At 45.4% G+C, this 23098-nt stretch overlaps 1 protein-coding gene across 1 annotated transcript; it reads right to left on the bottom strand.

The window, feature by feature from the left end:
* Positions 1-16517: 16517 nt before the first annotated feature.
* On the bottom strand, positions 16518-22043 carry ATP5MG (ATP synthase membrane subunit g). Its single transcript, XM_077249929.1, has 3 exons — positions 21845-22043; positions 19351-19511; positions 16518-16710 (listed from the first exon to the last, which is right to left on the bottom strand). Exons 1-3 carry the CDS (start codon positions 21906-21908, stop codon positions 16612-16614), a joined length of 324 nt encoding a protein of 107 aa, XP_077106044.1. The 5' UTR covers positions 21909-22043; the 3' UTR covers positions 16518-16611.
* Between the last annotated feature and the right edge of the window lie 1055 nt (positions 22044-23098).

Here is a 23098-nt window from a genome sequence, read left to right as displayed (position 1 = left end):
TTAGTAAAGGAAAAAACGGGTATATTGCATAAAAGATGGGTGAGGAAGGCTTACCATGCGACATTCTCAGCCTATGCTAGGGGAGTGTCAATCCTTGTGCATACAGGCGTACCGGTCGAGGAGGTAGAGATGGTAATAGATAGTGATGGACAGTATGTATTCCTTGTGTGTAAGGTGTTTGCTAGACTGATATGTGTCGTGTCGGTGTATATTCCTCCACCGTACTCAGGGAAAAAACTACAGGAAATCCTAAATATATCTGGTAGGTGGGGAGGAGTTCCATTACTTATAATAGGGGACGTTAACAATATCATTGATGATCATTGGGATAGGGGCAGGGCCGGACTGGCCATCGGGCACTTCTGGCAAATGCCAGAAGGGCCGGTGCCAGTGGTGGGCCGCTCAATCCGCCGCCCCCGCCGTCGCATTCAACTATACCGGCGTATAGACGCCGGTACAGTTGAATGCAATGATGGAGGAGAGAGCGTCTACAGACGCTCCTCTCCCATCATTCCCCGCTCTGCCTCTGACACTGCGGGTGCGCGATGACGTCATATCATCGCGCACCTGCTGTGTCCCGGGCAGACTGCACGCTGCTGAGACAGAGACAGGAGCAGGAAGGCGGAAGCAACGCTGGCAAGAGGAGAGGTGAAGAGAGTTTTTTTTTTTCTGGACTGTGGGGCCATTCTCGGAGGAGGTGAGGGGAGGGGGTGGAGGAAGAGAAGAGATGTGGGCTGTGCTCTGTGCTGTATACTACTGTGCTATATATAGTACTCTGTGGCTGTGCTCTGTGCTGTATACTACTGTGGGCTGTATATAGTTCTCTGTGGGCTGTGCTCTGTGCTGTATACCACTGTGGGCTGTATATAGTTCTCTGTGGGCTGTGCTCTGTGCTGTATACTACTGTGGGCTGTATATAGTTCTCTGTGGGCTGTGCTCTGTGCTGTATACTGCTGTGGGCTGTATATAGTTCTCTGTGGGCTGTGCTCTGTGCTGTATACTGCTGTGGGCTGTATATAGTTCTCTGTGGGCTGTGCTCTGTGCTGTATACTGCTGTGGGCTGTATATAGTTCTCTGTGGCTGTGCTCTGTGCTGTATACTACTGTGGGCTGTATATAGTTCTCTGTGGGCTGTGCTCTGTGCTGTATACCACTGTGGGCTGTATATAGTTCTCTGTGGGCTGTGCTCTGTGCTGTATACTACTGTGCTATATATAGTACTCTGTGGCTGTGCTCTGTGCTGTATACTACTGTGGGCTGTATATAGTTCTCTGTGGCTGTGCTCTGTGCTGTATACTACTGTGCTATATATAGTACTCTGTGGCTGTGCTCTGTGCTGTATACCACTGTGGGCTGTATATAGTTCTCTGGGCTGTGCTCTGTGCTGTATACTACTGTGGGCTGTATATAGTTCTCTGTGGCTGTGCTCTGTGCTGCATACTACTGTGCTATATATAGTACTCTGTGGCTGTGCTCTGTGCTGTATACTACTGTGGGCTGTATATAGTTCTCTGTGGCTGTGCTCTGTGCTGTATACTACTGTGCTATATATAGTACTCTGTGGCTGTGCTCTATACCACTGTGGGCTGTATATAGTTCTCTGGGCTGTGCTCTGTGCTGTATACTACTGTGGGCTGTATATAGTTCTCTGTGGCTGTGCTCTGTGCTGCATACCACTGTGGGCTGTATATAGTTCTCTGTGGGCTGTGCTCGGTGCTGTATACCACTGTGGGCTGTATATAGTTCTCTGTGGGCTGTGCTCTGTGCTGTATACTACTGTGCTATATATAGTACTCTGTGGCTGTGCTCTGTGCTGTATACTACTGTGGGCTGTATATAGTTCTCTGTGGGCTGTGCTCTGTGCTGTATACCACTGTGGGCTGTATATAGTACTCTGTGGCTGTGCTCTGTGCTGTATACTACTGTGGGCTGTATATAGTTCTCTGTGGGCTGTGCTCTGTGCTGTATACTACTGTGGGCTGTATATAGTTCTCTGTGGGCTGTGCTCTGTGCTGTATACTACTGTGGGCTGTATATAGTTCTCTGTGGGCTGTGCTCTGTGCTGTATACTACTGTGGGCTGTATATAGTTCTCTGTGGGCTGTGCTCTGTGCTGTATACTACTGTGGGCTGTATATAGTTCTCTGTGGGCTGTGCTCTGTGCTGTATACCACTGTGGGCTGTATATAGTTCTCTGTGGGCTGTGCTCTGTGCTGTATACCACTGTGGGCTGTATATAGTTCTCTGTGGGCTGTGCTCTGTGCTGTATACTACTGTGGGCTGTATATAGTTCTCTGTGGGCTGTGTTCTGTGCTGTATACTACTGTGTGCTATGTGCTATATATAGTACACTGTGGGCTGTGCTGTATGTAGTACTCTCTGGGCTGTGCTGTATATAGTACTCTGTGGGCTGTGCTATATATAGCACTCTGTGGGCTGTGCTGTATATAGTACTCTGTGGGCTGTGCTGTATATAGTACTCTGTGGGCTGTGCTGTATATAGTACTCTGTGGGCTGTGCTGTATATAGTACTCTGTGGGCTGTGCTGTATATATTGCTCTGTGGGCTGTGCTGTATATATTACTCTGTGGGCTGTGCTGTATATATTACTCTGTGGGCTGTGCTGTATATATTACTTTGTGGGCTGTGCTGTATATATTACTCTGTGGGCTGTGCTGTATATATTACTCTGTGGGCTGTGCTGTATACTACTGTGTGGACTGTGCTGTATACTTCTACGTGGGCTGTGCTGTATACTACTACGTGGGCTGTGCTGTATACTACTGTGTGGTCTGTGCTGTATTCTACTGTGTGGTCTGTGCTGAATACTGCTCTGTGGGCTGTGTTATCTACTACACGGGCTGTGCTATAGTATGCAGGCTGTGCTGTATACTATGCGGTTTGTGCTATATAATATGCGGGCTTTGCTATATACTATGGGGAGTATATTATATTCTATACTATGGGGGGCTGCATTATATTCTATGGGGGGCTACATTATATATTATGGGGAGGTGGGCTGTATTATATTCTATGGGGGTTACATACTCTGGGGTGGCTGCATTATACTCTGTGGTTGGTGTATTATACTCTGGGGTGGCTGCATTATACTATATGTGGGCTGCATGATACTGTATCGAGGACTATGGGGAATACGTTATACTATATGAAGAACTATGGGGTGCATTATACTATGGGAAGTGAATTGTACTACATGGATGACTGTGGCGGTGCATTATACTATATGGAGCACTATGAGGAGTGTATTATGCTATATGGAGGACTATGAGGAGTGTATTATACTATGTTGAGGACTGAGCAGTGTATTTTAATATATGGAGGACTATAGGGAGTGTATTATACTATATGGAGGACTATGGAGCACATTATAATATATGGAGGACTATGGGGTGTATTTTACTAAACAAGTAAAATGCTGCATATTCAGATTGTTTTTGCTGGAACAAAAAGCCTTGTTGTCAGCAGCACATTGCCAGTGTAAACTGTAGATGTGCTGCTGAAAACATGATACTGTATGGTGATCTATTAGTGATCGTTCTGTCTCATCATTATTCCTCAGCTGGTGGAAAGAGGCCGGGAAACAAGCGTTGAACAACTTCCGTATTGTCGATCAAACTCATTTAGCGGCCTGAACTCAGCGCACGTAAATACAACAGAAAGGCTTCTGTGTGATGTGGAATATGTTAGCTTTTGGGGCCCCATTTTAAACTTTGCCTAGGGCCCCACTTTGCCTAAAACCGGCCCTGCCTACAAGTGTACAAAGATATTATACAGTCACCATGTGACAAGTGGGCCTGTGTAACTTCAAATGCCAGGGCTGAATTTTAGTCCCAGTCCGGCCCTGGATAGGGGGCAGCATGCTATGTTGAGGAAGGAGGGGAATTTGACAGCGTTTGGTAGTTATTTGAAAGAAGTGGCATGGAAAGACTTGTGGAGAGTGCGTAATACTAATACATACTGTTTCTCATGCTATTCAGCGACATACGGCTCTCTATCTCGTATTGACATGGCCCTAGGTAACGAAGAAATGGATAGGTTGGTACAAGAGGTGGATTATCTGCCTAGAATAGTGTCGGATCACAGTCCAGTGGTAGTAACAATTCAAATTGAAGGCCTTGGGGGGATGGCTAAATTGGGTTGGAAGTTGAATCCCTTCTGGTTGCAAATTATTGATATGGGGATGATCGGGGAAGAGATAAAGGAATTCTTTAAATTTAATGATGGTAGTGCAGCGAAACATGTGGTATGGGACACCATTAAGGCCTATTTGAGGGGTATATTATCTAAAGAGATATCTAGACATAAAACACAAACAAGAGAAGCTGACAAAGTGATATTGGAGGAATTGAAGGCAGCAGAGGCCGCACTTAGTAATTTACGTTCACAGGACACCATGAATCGTATGAAAACGGCTCAGGAGGAGGTAAACAAATTACATCTACGCAAAGCAGAAAGGGCGAGAGCTTTTCAAAGAGAAGCCTTTTACGCGGAAGGAGAGAAGGTGGGTCACCTTCTCTCAGTGGTAACGTCTGCACAAAGGGATTCGTCACACGTACATGCTCTAGAATTAGAGAATGGTAGTATTGTAACACAGGGGGCCCAAATCTTAGATGGTTTTAAGGGATTCTATAGCAAACTGTATGAATCGCACACCGGGCAGGGAAAAGGTGACTGACAGATTTCTAGAGGAGGCAAGTTTACCTATATTAGAAGCTGAGGATAGAGATTGGTTAGATGGGCCGCTTACGGTGGAGGAGTTGGAGGGTGCCTTGAGGTCCATGGCGGGGGGGAAGGCTCCGGGGGCTGACGGTGTCCCTGTTGAGATTTATGGTGTCCTTTCTGAGGAGTTGTTGACCAGATTGTTGGGGGTCTTTGAGGAGTCACTGGAGAGGGGAATATTGCCTGATTCAATGAGGGAGGCCATTATTGTGGTCATCCCTAAACCTGAGAAGAACCCACGACTGCCGGAGTCATATAGACCAATATCACTCCTAACAACAGATGTTAAGATTTTGGCTAAAGCCTTGGCGAACAGACTGACCCGGGTGATAGAAAAGGTGGTCCATTCGGACCAATCGGGCTTTATGCCTAATAAATCCACTGCCATCAACTTGAGAAGGTTATTTCTTAATATGCAGATACCGGCGGAGAATGCTGGGGGGAGGGTGGTGGTCTCCCTCGATGCGCATAAAGCCTTCGATAGTATTGAATGGCAATACCTGTGGTCGGTTCTGAGTCGCTTTGGGTTTGGGCCGGTTTTTGTATCGTGGGTGAAGCTCCTGTACTCCTCTCCAGTGGCTAAAATCAGGGTGAACAATGCACTGTCAGATGGTTTTCAGTTGTTTCGGGGTACGCGGCAGGGATGCCCGCTGTCCCCGTTGCTGTTTGCTCTAGCGGTGGAACCTCTGGCAGCGGCTATCCGAAGGTCTCAGTTGGTAAAAGGGTTTGTGTATGGGAAAATGGAGGAAAAAATTGCTCTGTATGCTGACGACATTCTGCTTTTTCTTGAGGGTCCTGGGGAACCTTTGAGGAATGTAATTTCATTAATTGAAGAATTTGGGAAAATTTCAGGGTTGATTATCAATTGGGACAAATCAAGTGTTTTACAGGTGGATAGAGGAGTGGATTGTACTAGGGAGGTGGAAGAGGGTACAAAATTAAGGGTGGTTTCACAATTTAAATATCTAGGAGTCCAGGTGTCTCTCCCTTTGAATAGATTTGAGGAGCTCAATCTTGAGCCATTAATAACCAAATTACGTGCCAAAATCACAGCGTAGAATAAGCTGCATTTGTCGGTGGTGGGTAGAGTAAACCTTCTTAAGATGGTTGTGATGCCACAGGTTTTGTATATTTTACATAACTCTCCGGTTTGGATCCCACGAACTAGATTCCGTAGACTTAAATCATTATTTGGAGAGTTAGTATGGGGTGGGAGGTGCCCGAGAATTAGGCAAGAGATACTGCAAAGACCTAAAGACGAGGGGGGACTTGCCCTGCCTAATCCCTGGTTGTATTTTTTGTCGGCGCAGAGCCAACATCTTAGGGGATGGGGGAAAGGGCTTGAGGAAGGCCGGGGTCATAACAGTCTGATGTATATTATTGGCATGTGGCCCTTGGGTCAGGGCCTAGAAGCAGGACTATTCAAGAAATTGGGGGCTCGTCTTCACACTATAAATTTAATTCATAATGTATGGCAGACGCTTAAAAGAATAAGAGGGGTTGAGGGATTCACAGAATTTTCATCTATTTGGGATAACCCTTCCTTTCAAGAATTCAATCATATGGAAGGATTGGGGGAGTGGAGAGAAAAAAGCATTGGGTTGATAAGTCAGTTGATGCAGAATGGGAGCCTTAAGCCTTTTGAGATGCAGCAGCAAGAGTTCCAGTTCCTGGGGTTAAAACTATACCAATACAGACGGGTTCAACACGCATTTCAGGCACAGAAGAGGAGGGGGCCTATAGTGATCCAGAAGGATCTAATGTTGGACTTTATATTAAATAATAATGGAACAAAAGGGGCTATATCCGAAGTATATGGGGATCTGCTACACACATTTCTACTAGATTACCCTATAAAGGCCAGAGGGAAGTGGGAGGCCGAATTGGGGGAAATAGAAGATGATAGGTGGGAATCTATCTTAGAATACGTACCCAGGTTATCAATGAGTGAACCTGGGAGAATGTCACAATTGTATGTGATAAATAGGGCCTATAGGACACCTGATATGTTGTTTAAAGCCGGATTGAAAGACGATTCTGGGTGCCCTAGGTGCTCTCAGTCTCAGGCGGGCATACTACACATGTTATGGCTTTGTCCCAGACTATTTGCGTTCTGGGTTGTTGTGCTGAACCAAATTGGGGTGATCTATGAGTGTTCGATTCCCAGGGATCCGGTGGTTTGTGTACTTGGGTATGTGGAGGAAATCCTGACCGACGAAACTACCAAAATGGCTATAGCTAGATTACTGTTCATTGCGAGAAAGGTGATTGCAAGGTATTGGATTAGGGAGGAACCTCCTACTAGACGGGAGTTTATTGCACAGGCTAATCATATTGTCTAGCTCGAAAAAAGTATATATAATAAAAGGAACAGAATGGGCTTCTTTCAAAAGCTGTGGCAGCCATGGCTGGACGGGAACAATTAAGTGACTGTGGTAAAAAGTTGCATATATTATAATATGTATGTGTTGTATCTTTTCTTTTCTCTTCTTTCCAGGAGTAATGTGTGGGCGGAGTTGGGTCTTCAGAGGGGAGGGGGGAGTGGGGGGAGGGAGGTTTCTATTAAATCAAAAACACAAATGTACCCTGTTTATTTGTATGGATACTGATGTCTTTATTTTGCACAATAAAATATCTGATTAAAAAAAAAAAGGTTCAGGCCATTCATGATTGGATCCAGCCCACATCCATGAAGAGCCTTCAGAAATTTTTGGGCTTTGCTAATTTTTATCGCCGTTTCATTGCCAACTTCTCCAGCGTGGTTAAACCCCTGACCGATTTGACGAAGAAAGGCGCTGATGTTACGAATTGGTCCTCTGCGGCTGTTTCTGCCTTTCAGGACGCCGATTTACTTCTGCCTCTGTGTTGCGTCAGCCGGATGTTTCTCTTCCTTTTCAGGTTGAGGTTGACGCTTCTGAGATTAGGGCAGGGGCCGTTTTGTCTCAGAGGAATTCTGCTAGTTCCTTGATGAAACCGTGTGCCTTCTTTTCTCGAAAATTTTCGCCTGCGGAACGCAAATATGATGTCGGCAATCGTGAGTTGTTGGCTATGAAGTGGGCATTTGAGGAGTGGCGACATTGGCTTGAGGGGGCCAAGCACCGTATTGTGGTCTTGACCGATCATAAGAATCTGATTTATCTCGAGTCTGCCAAACGGCTGAATCCTAGACAGGCCCGATGGTCCCTGTTTTTCTCCCGTTTTAATTTTGTGGTCTCGTATCTTCCGGGTTCTAAGAATGTTAAGGCTGATGCCCTCTCTAGGAGCTTTTTGCCTGATTCTCCTGGGGTCCTTGAGCCGGTCGGTATTCTGAAGGAAGGGGTGATTCTTTCTGCCATCTCCCGATTTACGACGGGTTCTTCAGAAATTTCAGGCTGATAAACCTGACCGCTGTCCAGTGGGGAAATTGTTTGTTCCTGACAGATGGACTAGTAAAGTGATTTCGGAGGTTCATTGTTCTGTTTTGGCCGGTCATCCTGGGATTTTTGGTAACAGAGATTTGGTGGGTAGGTCCTTTTGGTGGCCTTCTTTGTCACGGGACGTGCGTTCTTTTGTGCAGTCCTGTGGGACTTGTGCGCGGGCCAAGCCTTGCTGTTCCCGCGCTAGTGGGTTGCTTTTGCCTTTGCCAGTCCCTGAGAGGCCTTGGACGCATATTTCTATGGATTTTATTTCGGATCTTCCGGTTTCCCAGAGGATGTCAGTTATCTGGGTGGTTTGTGACCGGTTTTCTAAGATGGTTCATTTGGTACCTTTGCCTAAGTTGCCTTCCTCTTCTGATTTGGTTCCGTTGTTTTTTCAGCATGTGGTTCGTTTGCATGGCATTCCGGAGAACATTGTGTCCGATAGAGGTTCCCAGTTTGTTTCTAGGTTTTGGCGGGCCTTTTGTGCTAGGCTGGGCATTGATTTGTCTTTTTCTTCTGCATTTCATCCTCAGACAAATGGCCAAACCGAGCGAACTAATCAGACTTTGGAAACTTATTTGAGATGCTTTGTGTCTGCTGATCAGGATGATTGGGTGGCTTTCTTGCCATTGGCCGAGTTTGCCCTTAATAATCGGGCTAGTTCTGCTACCTTGGTTTCACCCTTCTTTTGTAACTCTGGTTTTCATCCTCGTTTTTCTTCAGGGCAGGTTGAGCCTTCTGATTGTCCTGGGGTGGACTCTGTGGTTGACAGGTTGCAGCAAATTTGGGCTCATGTTGTTGACAATTTGGTGTTGTCTGAGGAGTGGGCTCAGCGTTTTGCTAACCGTCGTCGCTGTGTTGGTTCCCGGCTTCGGGTTGGGGATTTGGTCTGGTTGTCTTTCCGTCATGTCCCTATGAAGGTTTCTTCCCCTAAGTTTAAGCCTCGGTTTATTGGCCCTTATAGGATTTCTGAGATTATCAATCCAGTGTCTTTTCGTTTGGCCCTTCCAGCCTCTTTTTCCATCCATAATGTTTTTCATAGATCTTTGTTGCGGAAATATGTGGTGCCCGTTGTTCCCTCTGTTGATCCTCCTGCCCCGGTGTTGATTGATGGGGAGCTGGAGTATGTGGTTGAGAAGATTTTGGATTCTCGTTTTTCGAGGCGGAGGCTTCAGTATCTTGTCAAATGGAAGGGTTATGGCCAGGAGGATAATTCTTGGGTTGTTGCCTCCGATGTTCATGCTGATGATTTGGTTCATGCCTTTCATTTGGCTCGTCCGGATCGGTCTGGGGGCTCTGGTGAGGGTTCGGTGACCCCTCCTCAAGGAGGGGGGGGTACTGTTGTGAATTCTGCTCTTGGGCTCCCTCCGGTGGTTTTAAGTGGTAGCACTGCTGTCTCTGAATCACAGCATTTATCAGGTGTTTTCACCTTTAGCAATTTGGACAGGGCTATTTAGTCTTGCTTCACCCTTTAGTCAGTGCCAGTTGCCCATTGTTCCTGGAGGATTCACATCCCTACCTGGTTCCTTCTGCTTTGCAGTTCTTTTCAACAAAGATAAGTCTGGCCTTGATTTGCTGTCCACATATTGTGGTCTTATTGTTCAGTTCCTTTCTATGTTTTGTCTTGTCCAGCTTGGTCTGTATTATGATTTTTTTAGCCAAGCTGGTATCTCTGGAGATGCAGATATACCCTCCATATCTTTAGTTAGCTGTGGAGTTTTTGTATTTTCTGTGGTGGATATTTTCTAGTTTTTAATACTGACCGCATAGTACTCTGTCCTTCCTTTCTATTTAGCTAGAAGTGGCCTCCTTTGCTAAATTCTCATTTCAGTCTGTGTATGTTTTTTCCCTCTCCTCTCATAGTCAATATTTGTGGGGGGCTGCCTGTTCTTTGGGGATTTTCTCTGAGGCAAGATAGTTTTCCCTTTTCTATCTCTAGGGGTAATTAGTCCTCCGGCTGTGCCGAGATGTCTAGGGAGCGCTAGGTACATTCCACGGCTACTTCTAGTTGCGGTGTTAGGTTCAGGGTCTGCGGTCAGTACAGGTACCACCTTCTCCAGAGTACGTCCCATGCTGCTCTTAGGCCACCAGATCATAACACCCCCTCATTTAAAATTCATAGCATTGGCACCCCTGCAATTGTTCCAGAAAATGAAGTACAGGTGTTTCTCACAAAATTAGAATATCATCAAAAAGTTCATTTATTTCAGTTCTTCAATACATAAAGTGAATCTCCCATATTCTATAGAGTCATTACAGAGTGATCTATTTCACGTGTTTATTTCTGTTAATGTTGAGGATTATGGTTACAGCCAATGAAAACCAAAAAGTCATTATCTCAGTAAATTAGAATACTTTATAACACCAGCTTGAAATATTTAAAAATCCGAAATGTTCCCTACTGAAATGTATGTTCAGTAAATACACTCAATACTTGGTCGCGGCTCCTTTTGCATCAATTACTGCATCAATGCAGCATGGCATGGAGGTGATCAGCCTGTGGCACTACTGAGGGGTTATGGAAGCCCAGGCTGCTTTGATAGCAGCCTTCAGCTCATCTGCATTGTTGGGTCTCGTGTCTCATCTTCCTCTCGACAATGCTCCATAGATTCTCTATGGGGTTAAGGTCAGGTGAGTTTGCTGCCAATCAAGCACAGTGATACTGTTGTTTGTAAACCAGGTATTGGTCCTTTTGGCAGTGTGGACAGGGGCCAAGTCCTGCTGGAGAATGACGCTTCCACCTCCAAAAAGCTTGTCGGCAGAGGGAAGCATGAAGTGCGCTAAGATTTCCAGGTAGGCGGCTGTGCTGACTTTGGTCTTGATAAAACACAGTGGCTCTACAACAGCAGATGACATGGCTCCCCAAACCATCACTGATTGTAGAGACTTCACACTAGACCTCCAGCTGCTTGGATTGTGGTGTCTCCACTCTTCCTCCAGACTCCAGGACCTTGATTTCCAAATGAAATGCAAAATTTACTTTCATCTGAAAACAACACCTTGGACCACTGAGCAACAGTCCAGTTATTTTCCTCCTTGGCCCAGGTAAGACGCTTCTGGCGTTGTCTTTTGGTCGTGAGTGGCCTGACACAAGGAATGCGACACTTGTAGCTCGTGTCCTGGACACATCTGTGTGTGGTGGCTCTTGAAGCAAGGACTCCAGCAGCAGTCCACATCTTGTGAATCTCCCCAAAATTTTTGAATGGACTTTTCTTAACAATCCTTTCAAGGCTGCGGTTATCCCGGTTGCTTGTGCACCTTTTTCTTCCGCACTTTTTCCTTCCACACCCCATTCTTATACTTGGATACAGCACTCTGAACAGCCGGCTTCTTTAGCAATGACCTTTTGTGGCTTACCCTCCTTGTGGAGTGTGTTAATGACTGACTTCAAGACATCTGTCAAGTCTGCAGTCTTCTCCAAGATTGTGAAGCTTCTGAAATAGACTAAGGAACCTTTGTAAACGCTTAGGATGCCTTTGCAGGTGTTTTTTGTTAATTATTCTAATTTACTGAGATAATGACTTTTGGGTTTTCATTGGCTGTAAGCCATAATCATTAAGAGAAATAACATACGTGAAATAGATCACTAATGACTCTAAATAATGAGTTTCACTTTTTGTATTGAAGAATGGAAAACTTTTTGATGATATTCTAATTTTGTGAAAAGCACCTGTAATTTCCCAGAAAATTATTGCAATTAAACATGTGTTTTACAAAATGTGTTTCCTTTATGTGTATTGGAACACCACAAAAAAAAAAAAAAAAAAAAAAGACAAATTGAACATACGGTAACTTCACACAAAACCCCAAAAATGGGCCAGACAATATTGTTGGTACCTTACCAAAATTGTGGGTAAACAACTTTGTTTTAGCATGTGATGCTCATTCAAACTCACCTGTGGCAATTAAAGGTGTGAGCAATATGAAAATCACACATGAAACCAGATAAAAAGGGGAATAGTTGACTCAATCTTTGCATTGAATGCACCACACCAAGCATGGAGAACAGAAAGAGAAGAGAACCATTTGAGGCAGAGAAAATTTGTTTTCAAATTTGCAAAAATTGTTGTTATTTTTCAATCTCAAGGTTACAAGTCCATCTCCAGAGATTTTGATGTTCCTTTGTCCACGGTGCACAACATAATCATCAAGAAGTTTACAACCCATGGCACTGTAGCTAATGTACCTGGATGGCAAAAAAAAAAAAAAAGAAAAAAAAAGAAAAAAAAAAAAAAAAAAAAAAGTGTTTGAAATGTTGCAACGCAGGATAGTCCAGATGGTTTAAAAGTAGCCCCAATCAAGTTCTAGAGAATTTCAAGCTGTCCTGCTGGCTCAGGGGGCATCAGTGTCAGCGTAAACTATCCATCGACATTTTAGGCTATGTTCACACACTGCGGGTTTTGCTGCGGACCCGCAGCTGTTTTGCAGCTGCGGGTCCGCATCCTTTTTCCATGTAGGTTACAGTACAATGTAACCTAATGGAAAACAAAACCCGCTGTGCCGACGATCCTTTTTTTCTGTGGAAAATCCGCGCGGATTTTCTGCAGAAAAAAAGAAGGACCATGTCACTTCTTGGTGCAGAATCGCAGTGATTCTGCACCCATAGAAATGCATTGAACCGCTAACTTCCCGCATGGGGCTGTGCCCACGTTGCGGGAAGTTAAGCGGATAATGTGCGGGTGGTACCCGGGGTGGAGGAGAGGAGACTCTCCTCCAGGCCCTGGGAACCATATTTGGGTGTAAAAAAAAGAATTAAAATAAAAAATAATGCTATACTCACCTCTCAGCGCTGCCCGCGGCGTCCGGTCTCAGTTGCTGTGCCGAACAGGACCTGTGGTGACGTCGGTCACATGACCGTGATGACGCCCGGGTCACATGACCGTGACGTCACGAAGGTCCTTGTCGGCACAGCCGCTTGCAGCGCCGGGGAGATCGCGACGTCAGAGGGTGAGTATAGCCAATTTTTATTATTTTTAACATTACTATTGATGCTGCATATGCAGCATCAATAGTACAGCAGTAATCCCGCAGCGGAAACCGCGGAACAAACCGCGATAATTCTGCAGGGATAACCGCAGCGGTTTTGCCCTGCAGATTTTCAATTCCGCTGCGGGATTAACCCGCAGAGGAACCCGCAGCGTGTGAATGTGGCCTAATGAAATGAAACGCTATGGCAGGAGACCCAACTGCTGGCACACAGACAAAGCTAGACTGCAGTTTGCCACAATGTATGTGAATAAGCCAAAATCCTTCTGTGAAAGCATTTGTGGCCAGATGAGACCAAAGACAGGAGTTTTTGGTAAAGCACATAATTCTACTGTTTACCAAAAACAAGAACAAAGATCTTAGAACAGAAAACATCTTATACATAGTTATTTAATCCCTATACCCAGTGGTGAAAGGGGCTAAATTAGCACAGGATACTCCCATAATTACAGATATAAACAATGAAGGAAAAGGAGCAAAAGAATCCCAGATAAAATGTACCAAAAAATATTTTAAATATATTACAACAAAATAGCTTACATCAATCACATAAATAAGACAGTACCTTATTATTCTGCAGAGTGTTATATATACACACTCCTTGTCCTCTTTGGTATATGGTTATTTATAGGTGGGAATAATTGCTGTATATTTGCACTGGCACTTTATACGACTTGCTGCTACTTTTGCTTCTCCCACTCCATTTCACTTTTCTCTTTTGAGACCATTGGCTTTAGACCTGTTTATTAACTATCCGCTTTCACTATTGTCTTATTTATGTGATTGATGTAAGCTATTTTGTTGTAATATATTTAATAAAATATTTTTTTGGCACATTTTACCTGGGATTGTTTTGCTCCTTTTCCTTGCTTGTTTATATCTGTTTACCAAACACAGAACGAGGCCTACAAAAAAAAAAAAAAAAAAAAAAAAATCATCAACACTACCTACAGTCCAATATGGTGGAGGCTCTGACTGTGTGCAAGGCATCACGAAATCTGAAGATTACCAAAAGGATTTTGGGTGGCAATGTAGTACCCAGTGTCAGAGAGCTGGGTTTGCGTCGTAGGTCATGGGTCTTCCAGCAGAACAATGACCCCAAACGTGCTTCAAGGAGCATCCAGAAATGGATGGAAACAAAGCGCTGGAGATTTCTGAAATGGCAGCAATGAGTCTGGATCTAAACCCATTGAACACCTGTGGAGAGACCCTAAAGGGGTTGTCCACTACTAGGACACCTTCTCATTCCCCACGCTTAGTCCCGATAGAATTAAAAAAAAAACCCTATACTCACCTCCCGTGTTGGAACTGTTCCCGCGGTGTCAGCACTCGCGGTCCTGGGGCTCCCGTGCGGTTGTGATGACATGCAAGCCCAGTGCCCAATCAGTGCTGTCGTCACTGTCCCCATCTTCGTGTGAGATGAAGAGGAAGTCCGGGCTGCGGCTGCTCTCCATCTTCCTATTCATGTTCAATTTGTACGAAGGTGGAGACAGTGACGCCAGCGCTAATTGGGAATGACACTATGTTGACATTAGAAACCGTGGCTACACATTCAATTTTATTGCTTTTTTGTTTGTTTTTTTAGCACAAGCCTTGAGTGGATGTAGAAGAATTGGAAAATATAAAGACAGGACTTGATATCTACTTCCGACTTTGGCTAAAAATAAACGCATTTTATACATTTCCAACCTGAGGATATGTTTTCATGTAGCGTAAACGATGCAGTATTTCCACTATGAAAACTCCATTTAGGCTTCTAAAAAGCGTCAGGGAGAAAAAAAAAAAAGAAAAACTGTTTCTGCACAAAGGAAACATGGCTTAAAGGGAATCTGTCAGCGGGTTTTTGCTATGTAATCTGAAGACGGCATGCGGTAAAGACACAGATTTCAGCGATGCCTCAAGCTGAGCAGTTTTGTTTGCTTGCAATGACTGTTTTAGCAGCAGGAGCTTATCATTGCTGGGATACAGCAGCCATTGCCTCCTGATCCAGCAATGCCTCCCTCCTGTGACAGGCACATCACTCTCCAAGGACCTTGTACAAGTTTGCAGGCAATGCCTCAGGGTATGTGCACAAGTCCGGATTTCTTGCAGAAATTTCCTGAAGAAAACCGGAAATTTTCTGCAAGAAAACCGCATTTTTTTTTTTTGCGTTTTTTTCGCATTCTGCAAGCGTAATTAGCTTGCAGAATGCTAAAGTTTTCCAAGCGATCTGTAGCATCGCTTGGAAAACTGACTGACAGGTTGGTCACACTTGTCAAACATAGTGTTTGACAAGTGTGACCAACTTTTTACTATAGATGCTGCTTATATGCAGCATCAATAGTAAAAGATAGAATGTTTAAAAATAATCAAAAAAAAAATTAAAAAAAAAAAGTTATACTCACCTGCAGACAGCCGATCTCCTCGGCGGCGTCCGTTCCTATAGATGGTTTGTGTGTGAAGGACCTTCGATGACGTCGCGGCTTGTGATTGGTCGCGTGAGCGGTCACATGAGCGGTCACGCGACCAATCACAAGACCGCGACGTCATCGCAGGTCCTTCACCACACCATCTATAGGAACGGAAGCGGCAGCGTGCACCGGAGAGGCGGGAACACTCCTGGGGCCATCAGAGGGTGAGTATATGACTATTTTTTATTTTAATTCTTTTTTTTTTTACCAATTATATGGTGCCCAGTCCGTGGAGGAGAGTCTCCTCCCTCCACCCTGGGTACCAACCACACATAATCTGCTTACTTCCCGCATGGTGTGCACAGCCCCGTGCGGGAAGTAAGCAGATCAATGCACTCCTAGGTGTGTGGAATCCCCGCAATTCCGCATTTTTAATGAACATGTTGCTTTTTTTTCCGTAATGCGATTTTTTCGCGGAAAAAAATGCAACATTTGCACAAAAAAATGCGGAATACCCTGTAAATAATAGGAGGCATATGTTAGCGGTTTTTTCGCGTTTTTATAGCGAAAAACCGCAAAAAAAACCGCAAAAAATACTGAACGTGTGCACATGGCCTCAGTGTTTCTGAAGACTTGTGTGCTCAATCGCCCCAGCAGGTGGGCTTAAGCTTTCACATGCACGAAACAGAGCACTGAGGGACCGTGCACTAATCAAAAAAAGAGGTCTAATTGCAAATTGTAATCAGCTCTAACAAAGGAAAAAAAAAATCAAAAAAAAATCTGAAGAACTGATGCATAACAGATACTTAGTATGGTCTCCACTTTTTCTTGTTTCACACACCCTGTGATTTCTTACAGCAAATCAGACTAGTGCATACTTTTTTCACATGAATCGTGGGTATTCCCTGAATTGTGCCGTTGCATTTATCTGCTGTGAGGTTCGGTCTGAATTTACCAAAACAGAAAGCCCCCCCCAGACATAAATTGATGTAATGTATACGCTGATCAGTGGGAATGCCTCTTGGAGGTTCATTTATTGAGTCCATAGCTTTTACAGACACGGGTCAGCACACGACAAAAACTAGAACAGATAAACATGTCAGACGTTGTATCCGATCAGGCCGCCTTTCCCGATGCATTCTCCAATGTAAAACCAGAAGAGGACCTCGGTGGCTACCAGGCCATTCCTCAAGGCTTCCTGTACAGACACAAAATCATCAAGACAATTAATACATTATATATCCTTATATCAACAATCACAGATTGGTGGAGGGCCGGCACCTGGTACTCCCACCGATAGCCGGAGGTACAAAGTGTATGGCTCGGAACACTGGGCAGTGGCCGCTCTCGGTCCATCTTAGAGTACATTCCCTGGATGAAGAGCTGAGCTGCGGTACCCGGTGGTGGCCACTGTATGGAGCTGTGCTGATCGGCTCTGTACATAACTGGCCACCATCTAAGCTGACAACAGCTGATCGGTGGAGGTGCTGGGTGTCAGAACCCTCCGATCAGATACTGATATTACATAGTGGTCAACCCCTTTATAGAGAAAAGGTTACAACTCCAACTTAATCACTAATGGGAGGGTCCTGTTACAACTTCTCTGGAGATAGGTTGGGGAGCGAGGTGGTAAACTGTTGTAAATATCAATAAATTACAGGAAGGGAACCAAAGATACCGGAGGAGAGAAAACAAAGGAGACGTGGGACCAGAGATTACAGGAGTAGAACGAGCAGAACTGCGACAGAAGACCAGAAATTACAGGAGGACGACGAACAGAACCATGACAAGGGACCAGAGATTACAGAAGGAGGGCGAACAGAACCGAACCATGACAAAGGGACCAGATATTACAGGAGAAGAGTGAACAGAACCATGACAAAGGGACCAGAGATTACAGGAGGAGGACGAACAGAACCGTGACAAGATATCATAGGAGGCGGGCGAACAGAACCACGACATGGGACCAGATATCACAGTAAGCGGGCAAAAAGAAGCATGACATGGGACCACATATAACAGGAGGGACCACATATCACAGGAGGGCGAACAGAACCGCAACAGGAGACCAGATATCACAGGAGGAGGGCAAACAGAACTGCGACAGAGAAACAGAGAAGTTGAGATGAAAGTGATCTGCCTCCATAATAGTGAGGATCAGAGGTGGGCTGAGAAGACGCACTAGTGCAGGGGTGGTCAAACACGCCCAGGAATGATGACCTCCTCAGAGTAGTCTGGCTTCATTTGCATAAGGCAATCGGGGGGGGGGGGGGTTATAACTTAATTGAGCACAAGAGTGCTAATGAATATAACATTGTACACATTACTGAAATATCAGGAAAAAGTGCTAAACATAATAGGGTCGCCGGAATAACATTATGGGACCTGACAAACAGGGCTGTGGATTCGGTAAACCTAACCTCCCGACTCCTCATTTTCACTTGTAAATATCAAATAAATTACAGGAAGGGAACCAAAGATGCCGGGGAAGAGAAAACAGAATGGAGACGTGGGACCAGAGTTTACAGGAGGAGAGCGAACAGAACCATGACAAAGGGACCAGGGATTACAGGAGGAGGGTGAACAGAACCATGACAAAGGGACCAGATATTACAGGAGGAGGGCGAGCAGAACCACAACAGGAGACCAGAGATTACAGGAGGAGAGCGAACAGAACCACAACAGGAGACCAGAGATTACAGGAGGAGAGCGAACAGAACCACAACAGGAGACCAGAGATTACAGGAGGAGGGCGAACAGAACCACAACAGGAGACCAGAGATTACAGGAGGAGGGCGAGCAGAACCACAACAGGAGACCAGAGATTACAGGAGGAGAGCGAACACAACCACAACAGGAGACCAGAGATTACAGGAGGAGAGCGAACAGAACCATGACAAAGGGACCAGAGATTACAGGAGGAGGGCGAACAGAACCATGACACAGGGACCAGAGATTACAGGAGGAGAGCGAACAGAACCATGACAAGATATCATAGGAGGAGGGAGAACAGAACCACGACATGGGACCAGATATCACAGTAAGCGGGCGAAAAGAAGCATGACATGGGACCACATATCACAGGAGGGACCACATATCACAGGAGGGCGAACAGAAGCGCAACAGGAGACCAGATATCACAGGAGGAGGGCAAACAGAACTGCGACAGAGAACCAGAGAAGTTGAGAGGAAAGTGATCTGCCTCCATAACAGTGAGGATCAGAGGTGGGCTGAGAAGACGCATTAGTGCAGGGGTGGTCAAACACGCCCAGGAATGATGACCTCCTCAAAGTAGTCTGGCTTCATTTGGATAAGGCAATCGGGGGGGTTATAACTTAATTGAGCACAAGCGTGCTAATGAATATAACATTGTACACATTACTGAAATATCAGGAAAAAGCTAAACATAATAGGGTCGCCGGAATAACATTATGGGACCTGACAAACAGGGCTGTGGATTCGGTAAACCAAACCTCCCGACTCCTCATTTTCACTGACTCCCGACTGACTCCACAGCACTGGTAACTACTGAGCATGTGCATAAAGTGCAGGATGAATTCATCTCAACTAAAAACCGAGATCAGGAACAGAACAGATATTTATAGAACATTTCATAACTTTCCCATATTCTTATGAAAAAATATTCAGCACATCCTGCATTGTACTACTGAACCCAATTTATTATACATTTCAGGAGTCGGTCCATTTTATACAGACTCCACAGCCCTGCTGACAAATGCCCTTTAACAAAACGAATGCCTGCAAAAAAAAAAAAAAAAAACAGTCTTATAAATGAGGCCATAAAATCTGATCACAAAGGCTCAATCTTCCACCTTACCCTGACGGTCAGTTCAGACAACCGGCCCCTCTGGAAGGACTGTACCAATCCCTTGATGCCCTCAATGGCTTTTGGAATCTCTGCAGGGCTGGGTGGCGTCAGCTCTACACGGGCATAGTACCAGAAAGTGGCAAGTCGTGGCTTAGAGTAGCTGACGGCGGCTGCGGGAGAAAAGCAACACTTGCATTAACACAGACGCAGCAGAGTTTCCCCTTGCAGACTTTAAAGCAAAATCCAAAATGATCCACGGAAAGACGGACAATGCAGAGGGTATGCGAACCACGAGGAAGGTGACATCAGGTCACGGGTAAACATTTCCTTAGCAGTAATTACGCACTAAGTTCTTCAGTATGAACCAGACCCCCAACAACACAACAGTCAAACGGGGATTTCAATGTACGATCTGGGGACAGTCCAATCATACAGAGCGAAGGATCCGATATGTAAACGTTCTTACTCATGGGCCAATAACCGTCTAGAAAAACACGTTTCCAGCTTCTATCCTGTGTAAACATTGCATCAGCCGATTGACCACTCACCCAGACTAAAAAACAGGGCTGTTGGCAGCACATCATCCATGAGACCCAGAACTTTTTAGATTTTTCCATTGACGGAATGGTGCGAGGGCTTGATTTTTTTTGTGCAACGAGCAGACGTTTTATCGATACACTACTGGGGTAAATACAAGTTTTTGATTGCTTTTTTTTATTTTTTTTTTTATTACATTTTGAGGCAGAAAAACAAATTCTCACATTTTGATTTTTGTTTACATTATGGCATTAAACTTATGAGAAATAGTTGTAGATTTTCATTGATTGGACTTTGGCAGAATTGGCGATGCCGAATATGTTTTTGCATTGGGAAAGGAGGGGCCATCAATTTTTTTATTTTTTTATTTTAACCTAGAACAGCAGTCTTGCAGTATATGGTGAATTTAAGAAACCCCCACAACACCAAAAGCTGAGCTTTATAGGAGCACAAAGATGGCGCCATAGCAACTAACCAGCATACTGCAATGGCGTTGGGGGAAGGCGATAAGCATGCCTTCTGGACTATGGCACTTAAAAAATATCTGTTTCCCCCAGAACCCAAATTAAACCATTTCTCCATTTATACAGGAGACTTAGCCCCAATAAGAACCGCTTGTAGTGTAGATTTTACTTTAGTTTTATATGACCTGCTTTATTGGAGGGGTCCTCTGTGCACCCTCAGTAAACCCTTCTGCCCCCTAAATAACAATCCTCCGCTTGGGTTGACTAACAGCGCTGACTTTGGAGTTCTGCCTGATTTTTAGCCACAGCTCTGCAGGAGCCGTGGGCAAAAACAGCGTCAGATGAGTTCTGAGCCCCCTTCTTTCTGTAGCGGCGGCTCACACCATCACAGGTGCAAGATACTGTCAGGGAAAGGGCGTGCGCGCGCACCGACACTGCTGGAGCTGATCGAGTGCGTTCTCAACCCCATCTCCTGTCACCATCATCAGCTCGCTACTGTGTGTAGAGAGTGACTGCTGCAGACAGATGGAGGCGAGCGCACCCGCGCACACTGACACTGTGTCCTCTCGGCTCCTGTAGTGTCAGTGCACACAGGGCTGAGGATTCAAGCAGCGCTACACAATGAGAGCAGTCCAATCAACATCCGAGGATAGTAACTCAGTGTGCAGCTCTGCCCCCAGACCTTGGCCAGGATACGAGCCCACCAAGGACCCCTCAATTTAAATATGTAATAAAGCCGTTCTTTTTCTTGGGGGGGGGGGGGGGCACTCCCTTATTTATTTATTTATTTTTTTTTTGGGGGGGGGCACAGTCCCTTTCTGTTTTGTTGGGGGGGGGGGCGCTGTTTTTTTGTTGGAGGAAGACTCCCATTTAGCTACTTTTTCTTGGGAGGGGTACAGTCCCTTTGAGACATTTTGTTAGGGTGGGGGCCCACTATTGCATCTTGTTTTTTTGTTGGGGGCACACCCAATTTAAGAGTTTTGCTAGGGGGGGCCACTTTCAGTTTGGATTTTTGGGGGGCACATTCCCTTTGAAACACTTTTGTTGGGAGGGGGTACACTATTGCAGCTTGTATCGTTTTTGTTGGGGGGTGCACAGTCCCTTTCTGTTTTGTTTGGAGAGGTCACCCTCCCTTTGAGACATTGTTGTTAGGGTGGGGGGCCCACTTTCAGTTTGTATATTTGGGGGGGCACACTCCCTTTGAGCCATTCGTCGGTCGGGGGGTTCACACCATTTCAGTTTATTTTTTGTTTTTTTCTTGGGGGCGGGGAGTGAACTATTTTGCTTTCAAACGGGAAAATGTGAACTATTTTCTGGAAAATTTACCAAAAACTGCAGCATTTTGATTTTTCTGCTAAAACTGCGCCTTGCCCGGGACAAGTGAATGCTACAGAAACCGAACTGACAATTACCGCACCGCAAGACGGCGACCTATAAGGGTGGAGGCCATAGCTGTCCCCCGAGCCGCCTGCGTCCTCCACAGAGCCCTTCCCGTCTCTCACCGCTCACGAGCTGAGGGGTCTTCACCGCCAGGGTCTTCACCAGTTTCTGTGCCGCCTGCGCCATGTTGCTGCAGCCGCTGCCGGAGTCTGTGTGGTGAGGCCCGAGTGTGAGCGCGTCAGGAGCGAAAAGTGACCTCCAGCGCCGGGGAGCAGAGAGTGCGGGCTGGGGATAGAGCGTCTCCCAATGTCACCCGCCCAAAGCAGACGAGACCGGCAGAGGAGAGGGATAGAGCGCCGCTGCCTCGTCACGTGACTGCAGCCGCAGCTTCTCATTGGCTGGAGCAGGACTTAGGCTTCTGGTGCTACAGTCGGCGGCTATCTACTGCTAGTGACAGCTGTGACCAGTGACGGGGCGGGATGGCGACCAGAAATCACCGTCTACACAACTAGGCCATGTGCACACGTTCAGTATTTTTCGCGTTTTTTTCGCTATAAAAACGCGAAAAAAACGCTTACATATGCCTCCTATTATTTTCAGTGTATTCCGCATTTCTTGTGCAAATGTTGCATTTTTTTCCGCGAAAAAATCGCATCGTGGAAAAAAAGGCAACATGTTCATTAAATTTGCGGAATTGCGGGGATTCCGCACACCTAGGAATGCATTGATCTGCTTACTTTCCGCATGTGGCTGTGCACACCATGCGGGAAGTAAGCAGATTATGTGCGGTTGGTACCCAGGGTGGAGGAGAGGAGACTCTCCTCCACGGACTGGGCACCATATAATTGGTAAAAAAAAAAAGAATTAAAATAAAAAATAGTCATATACTCACCTTCGATGTCAACAGGGTTGACAAAGCCATTCCGCGAAACGCGCGTCCGGGGCCGCCGGGTGAAATGCAGATTGCTCCCCTCTGAATTTACTAATGGGTAAGCGTGCAATTTTAACTATTGATATGTTGTAACGGTGGGCTGCGGACCTTGTGCTCTATATAGGGCACGGGAGATTGTGTATTTTACACTGCCTGTGATAGTGCCCCAGCTGACACCTCTTTCTGATTTTTTGCACCATCACTCATGTTTGGGATGTACAGTATTTTGTAGTATGCATCTGATCCGGCTACCTCTAAGTTTCCCTCTTGATACCTCTGCTTTATTGTGTATTGGATATGTTAATAATGATTGTATTTTAACACTTGTTATTGTGTAATTTATCTAATAAAAATTTGTTCTGGTTTTTAATATGATGATTTGGATCTATATACTCCTTGTTTTGTGTTTTATATCTAATTGGAGTTGTCCTTTGTATTGGACCCA

This window comes from Ranitomeya variabilis, chromosome 4, assembly GCF_051348905.1.
Source record: "Ranitomeya variabilis isolate aRanVar5 chromosome 4, aRanVar5.hap1, whole genome shotgun sequence".
Lineage (NCBI taxonomy): Eukaryota > Metazoa > Chordata > Amphibia > Anura > Dendrobatidae > Ranitomeya > Ranitomeya variabilis.
The sequence above is the reverse complement of the archived record's forward strand: the minus strand, read 5'-3'. Positions and strand labels throughout refer to the sequence as shown.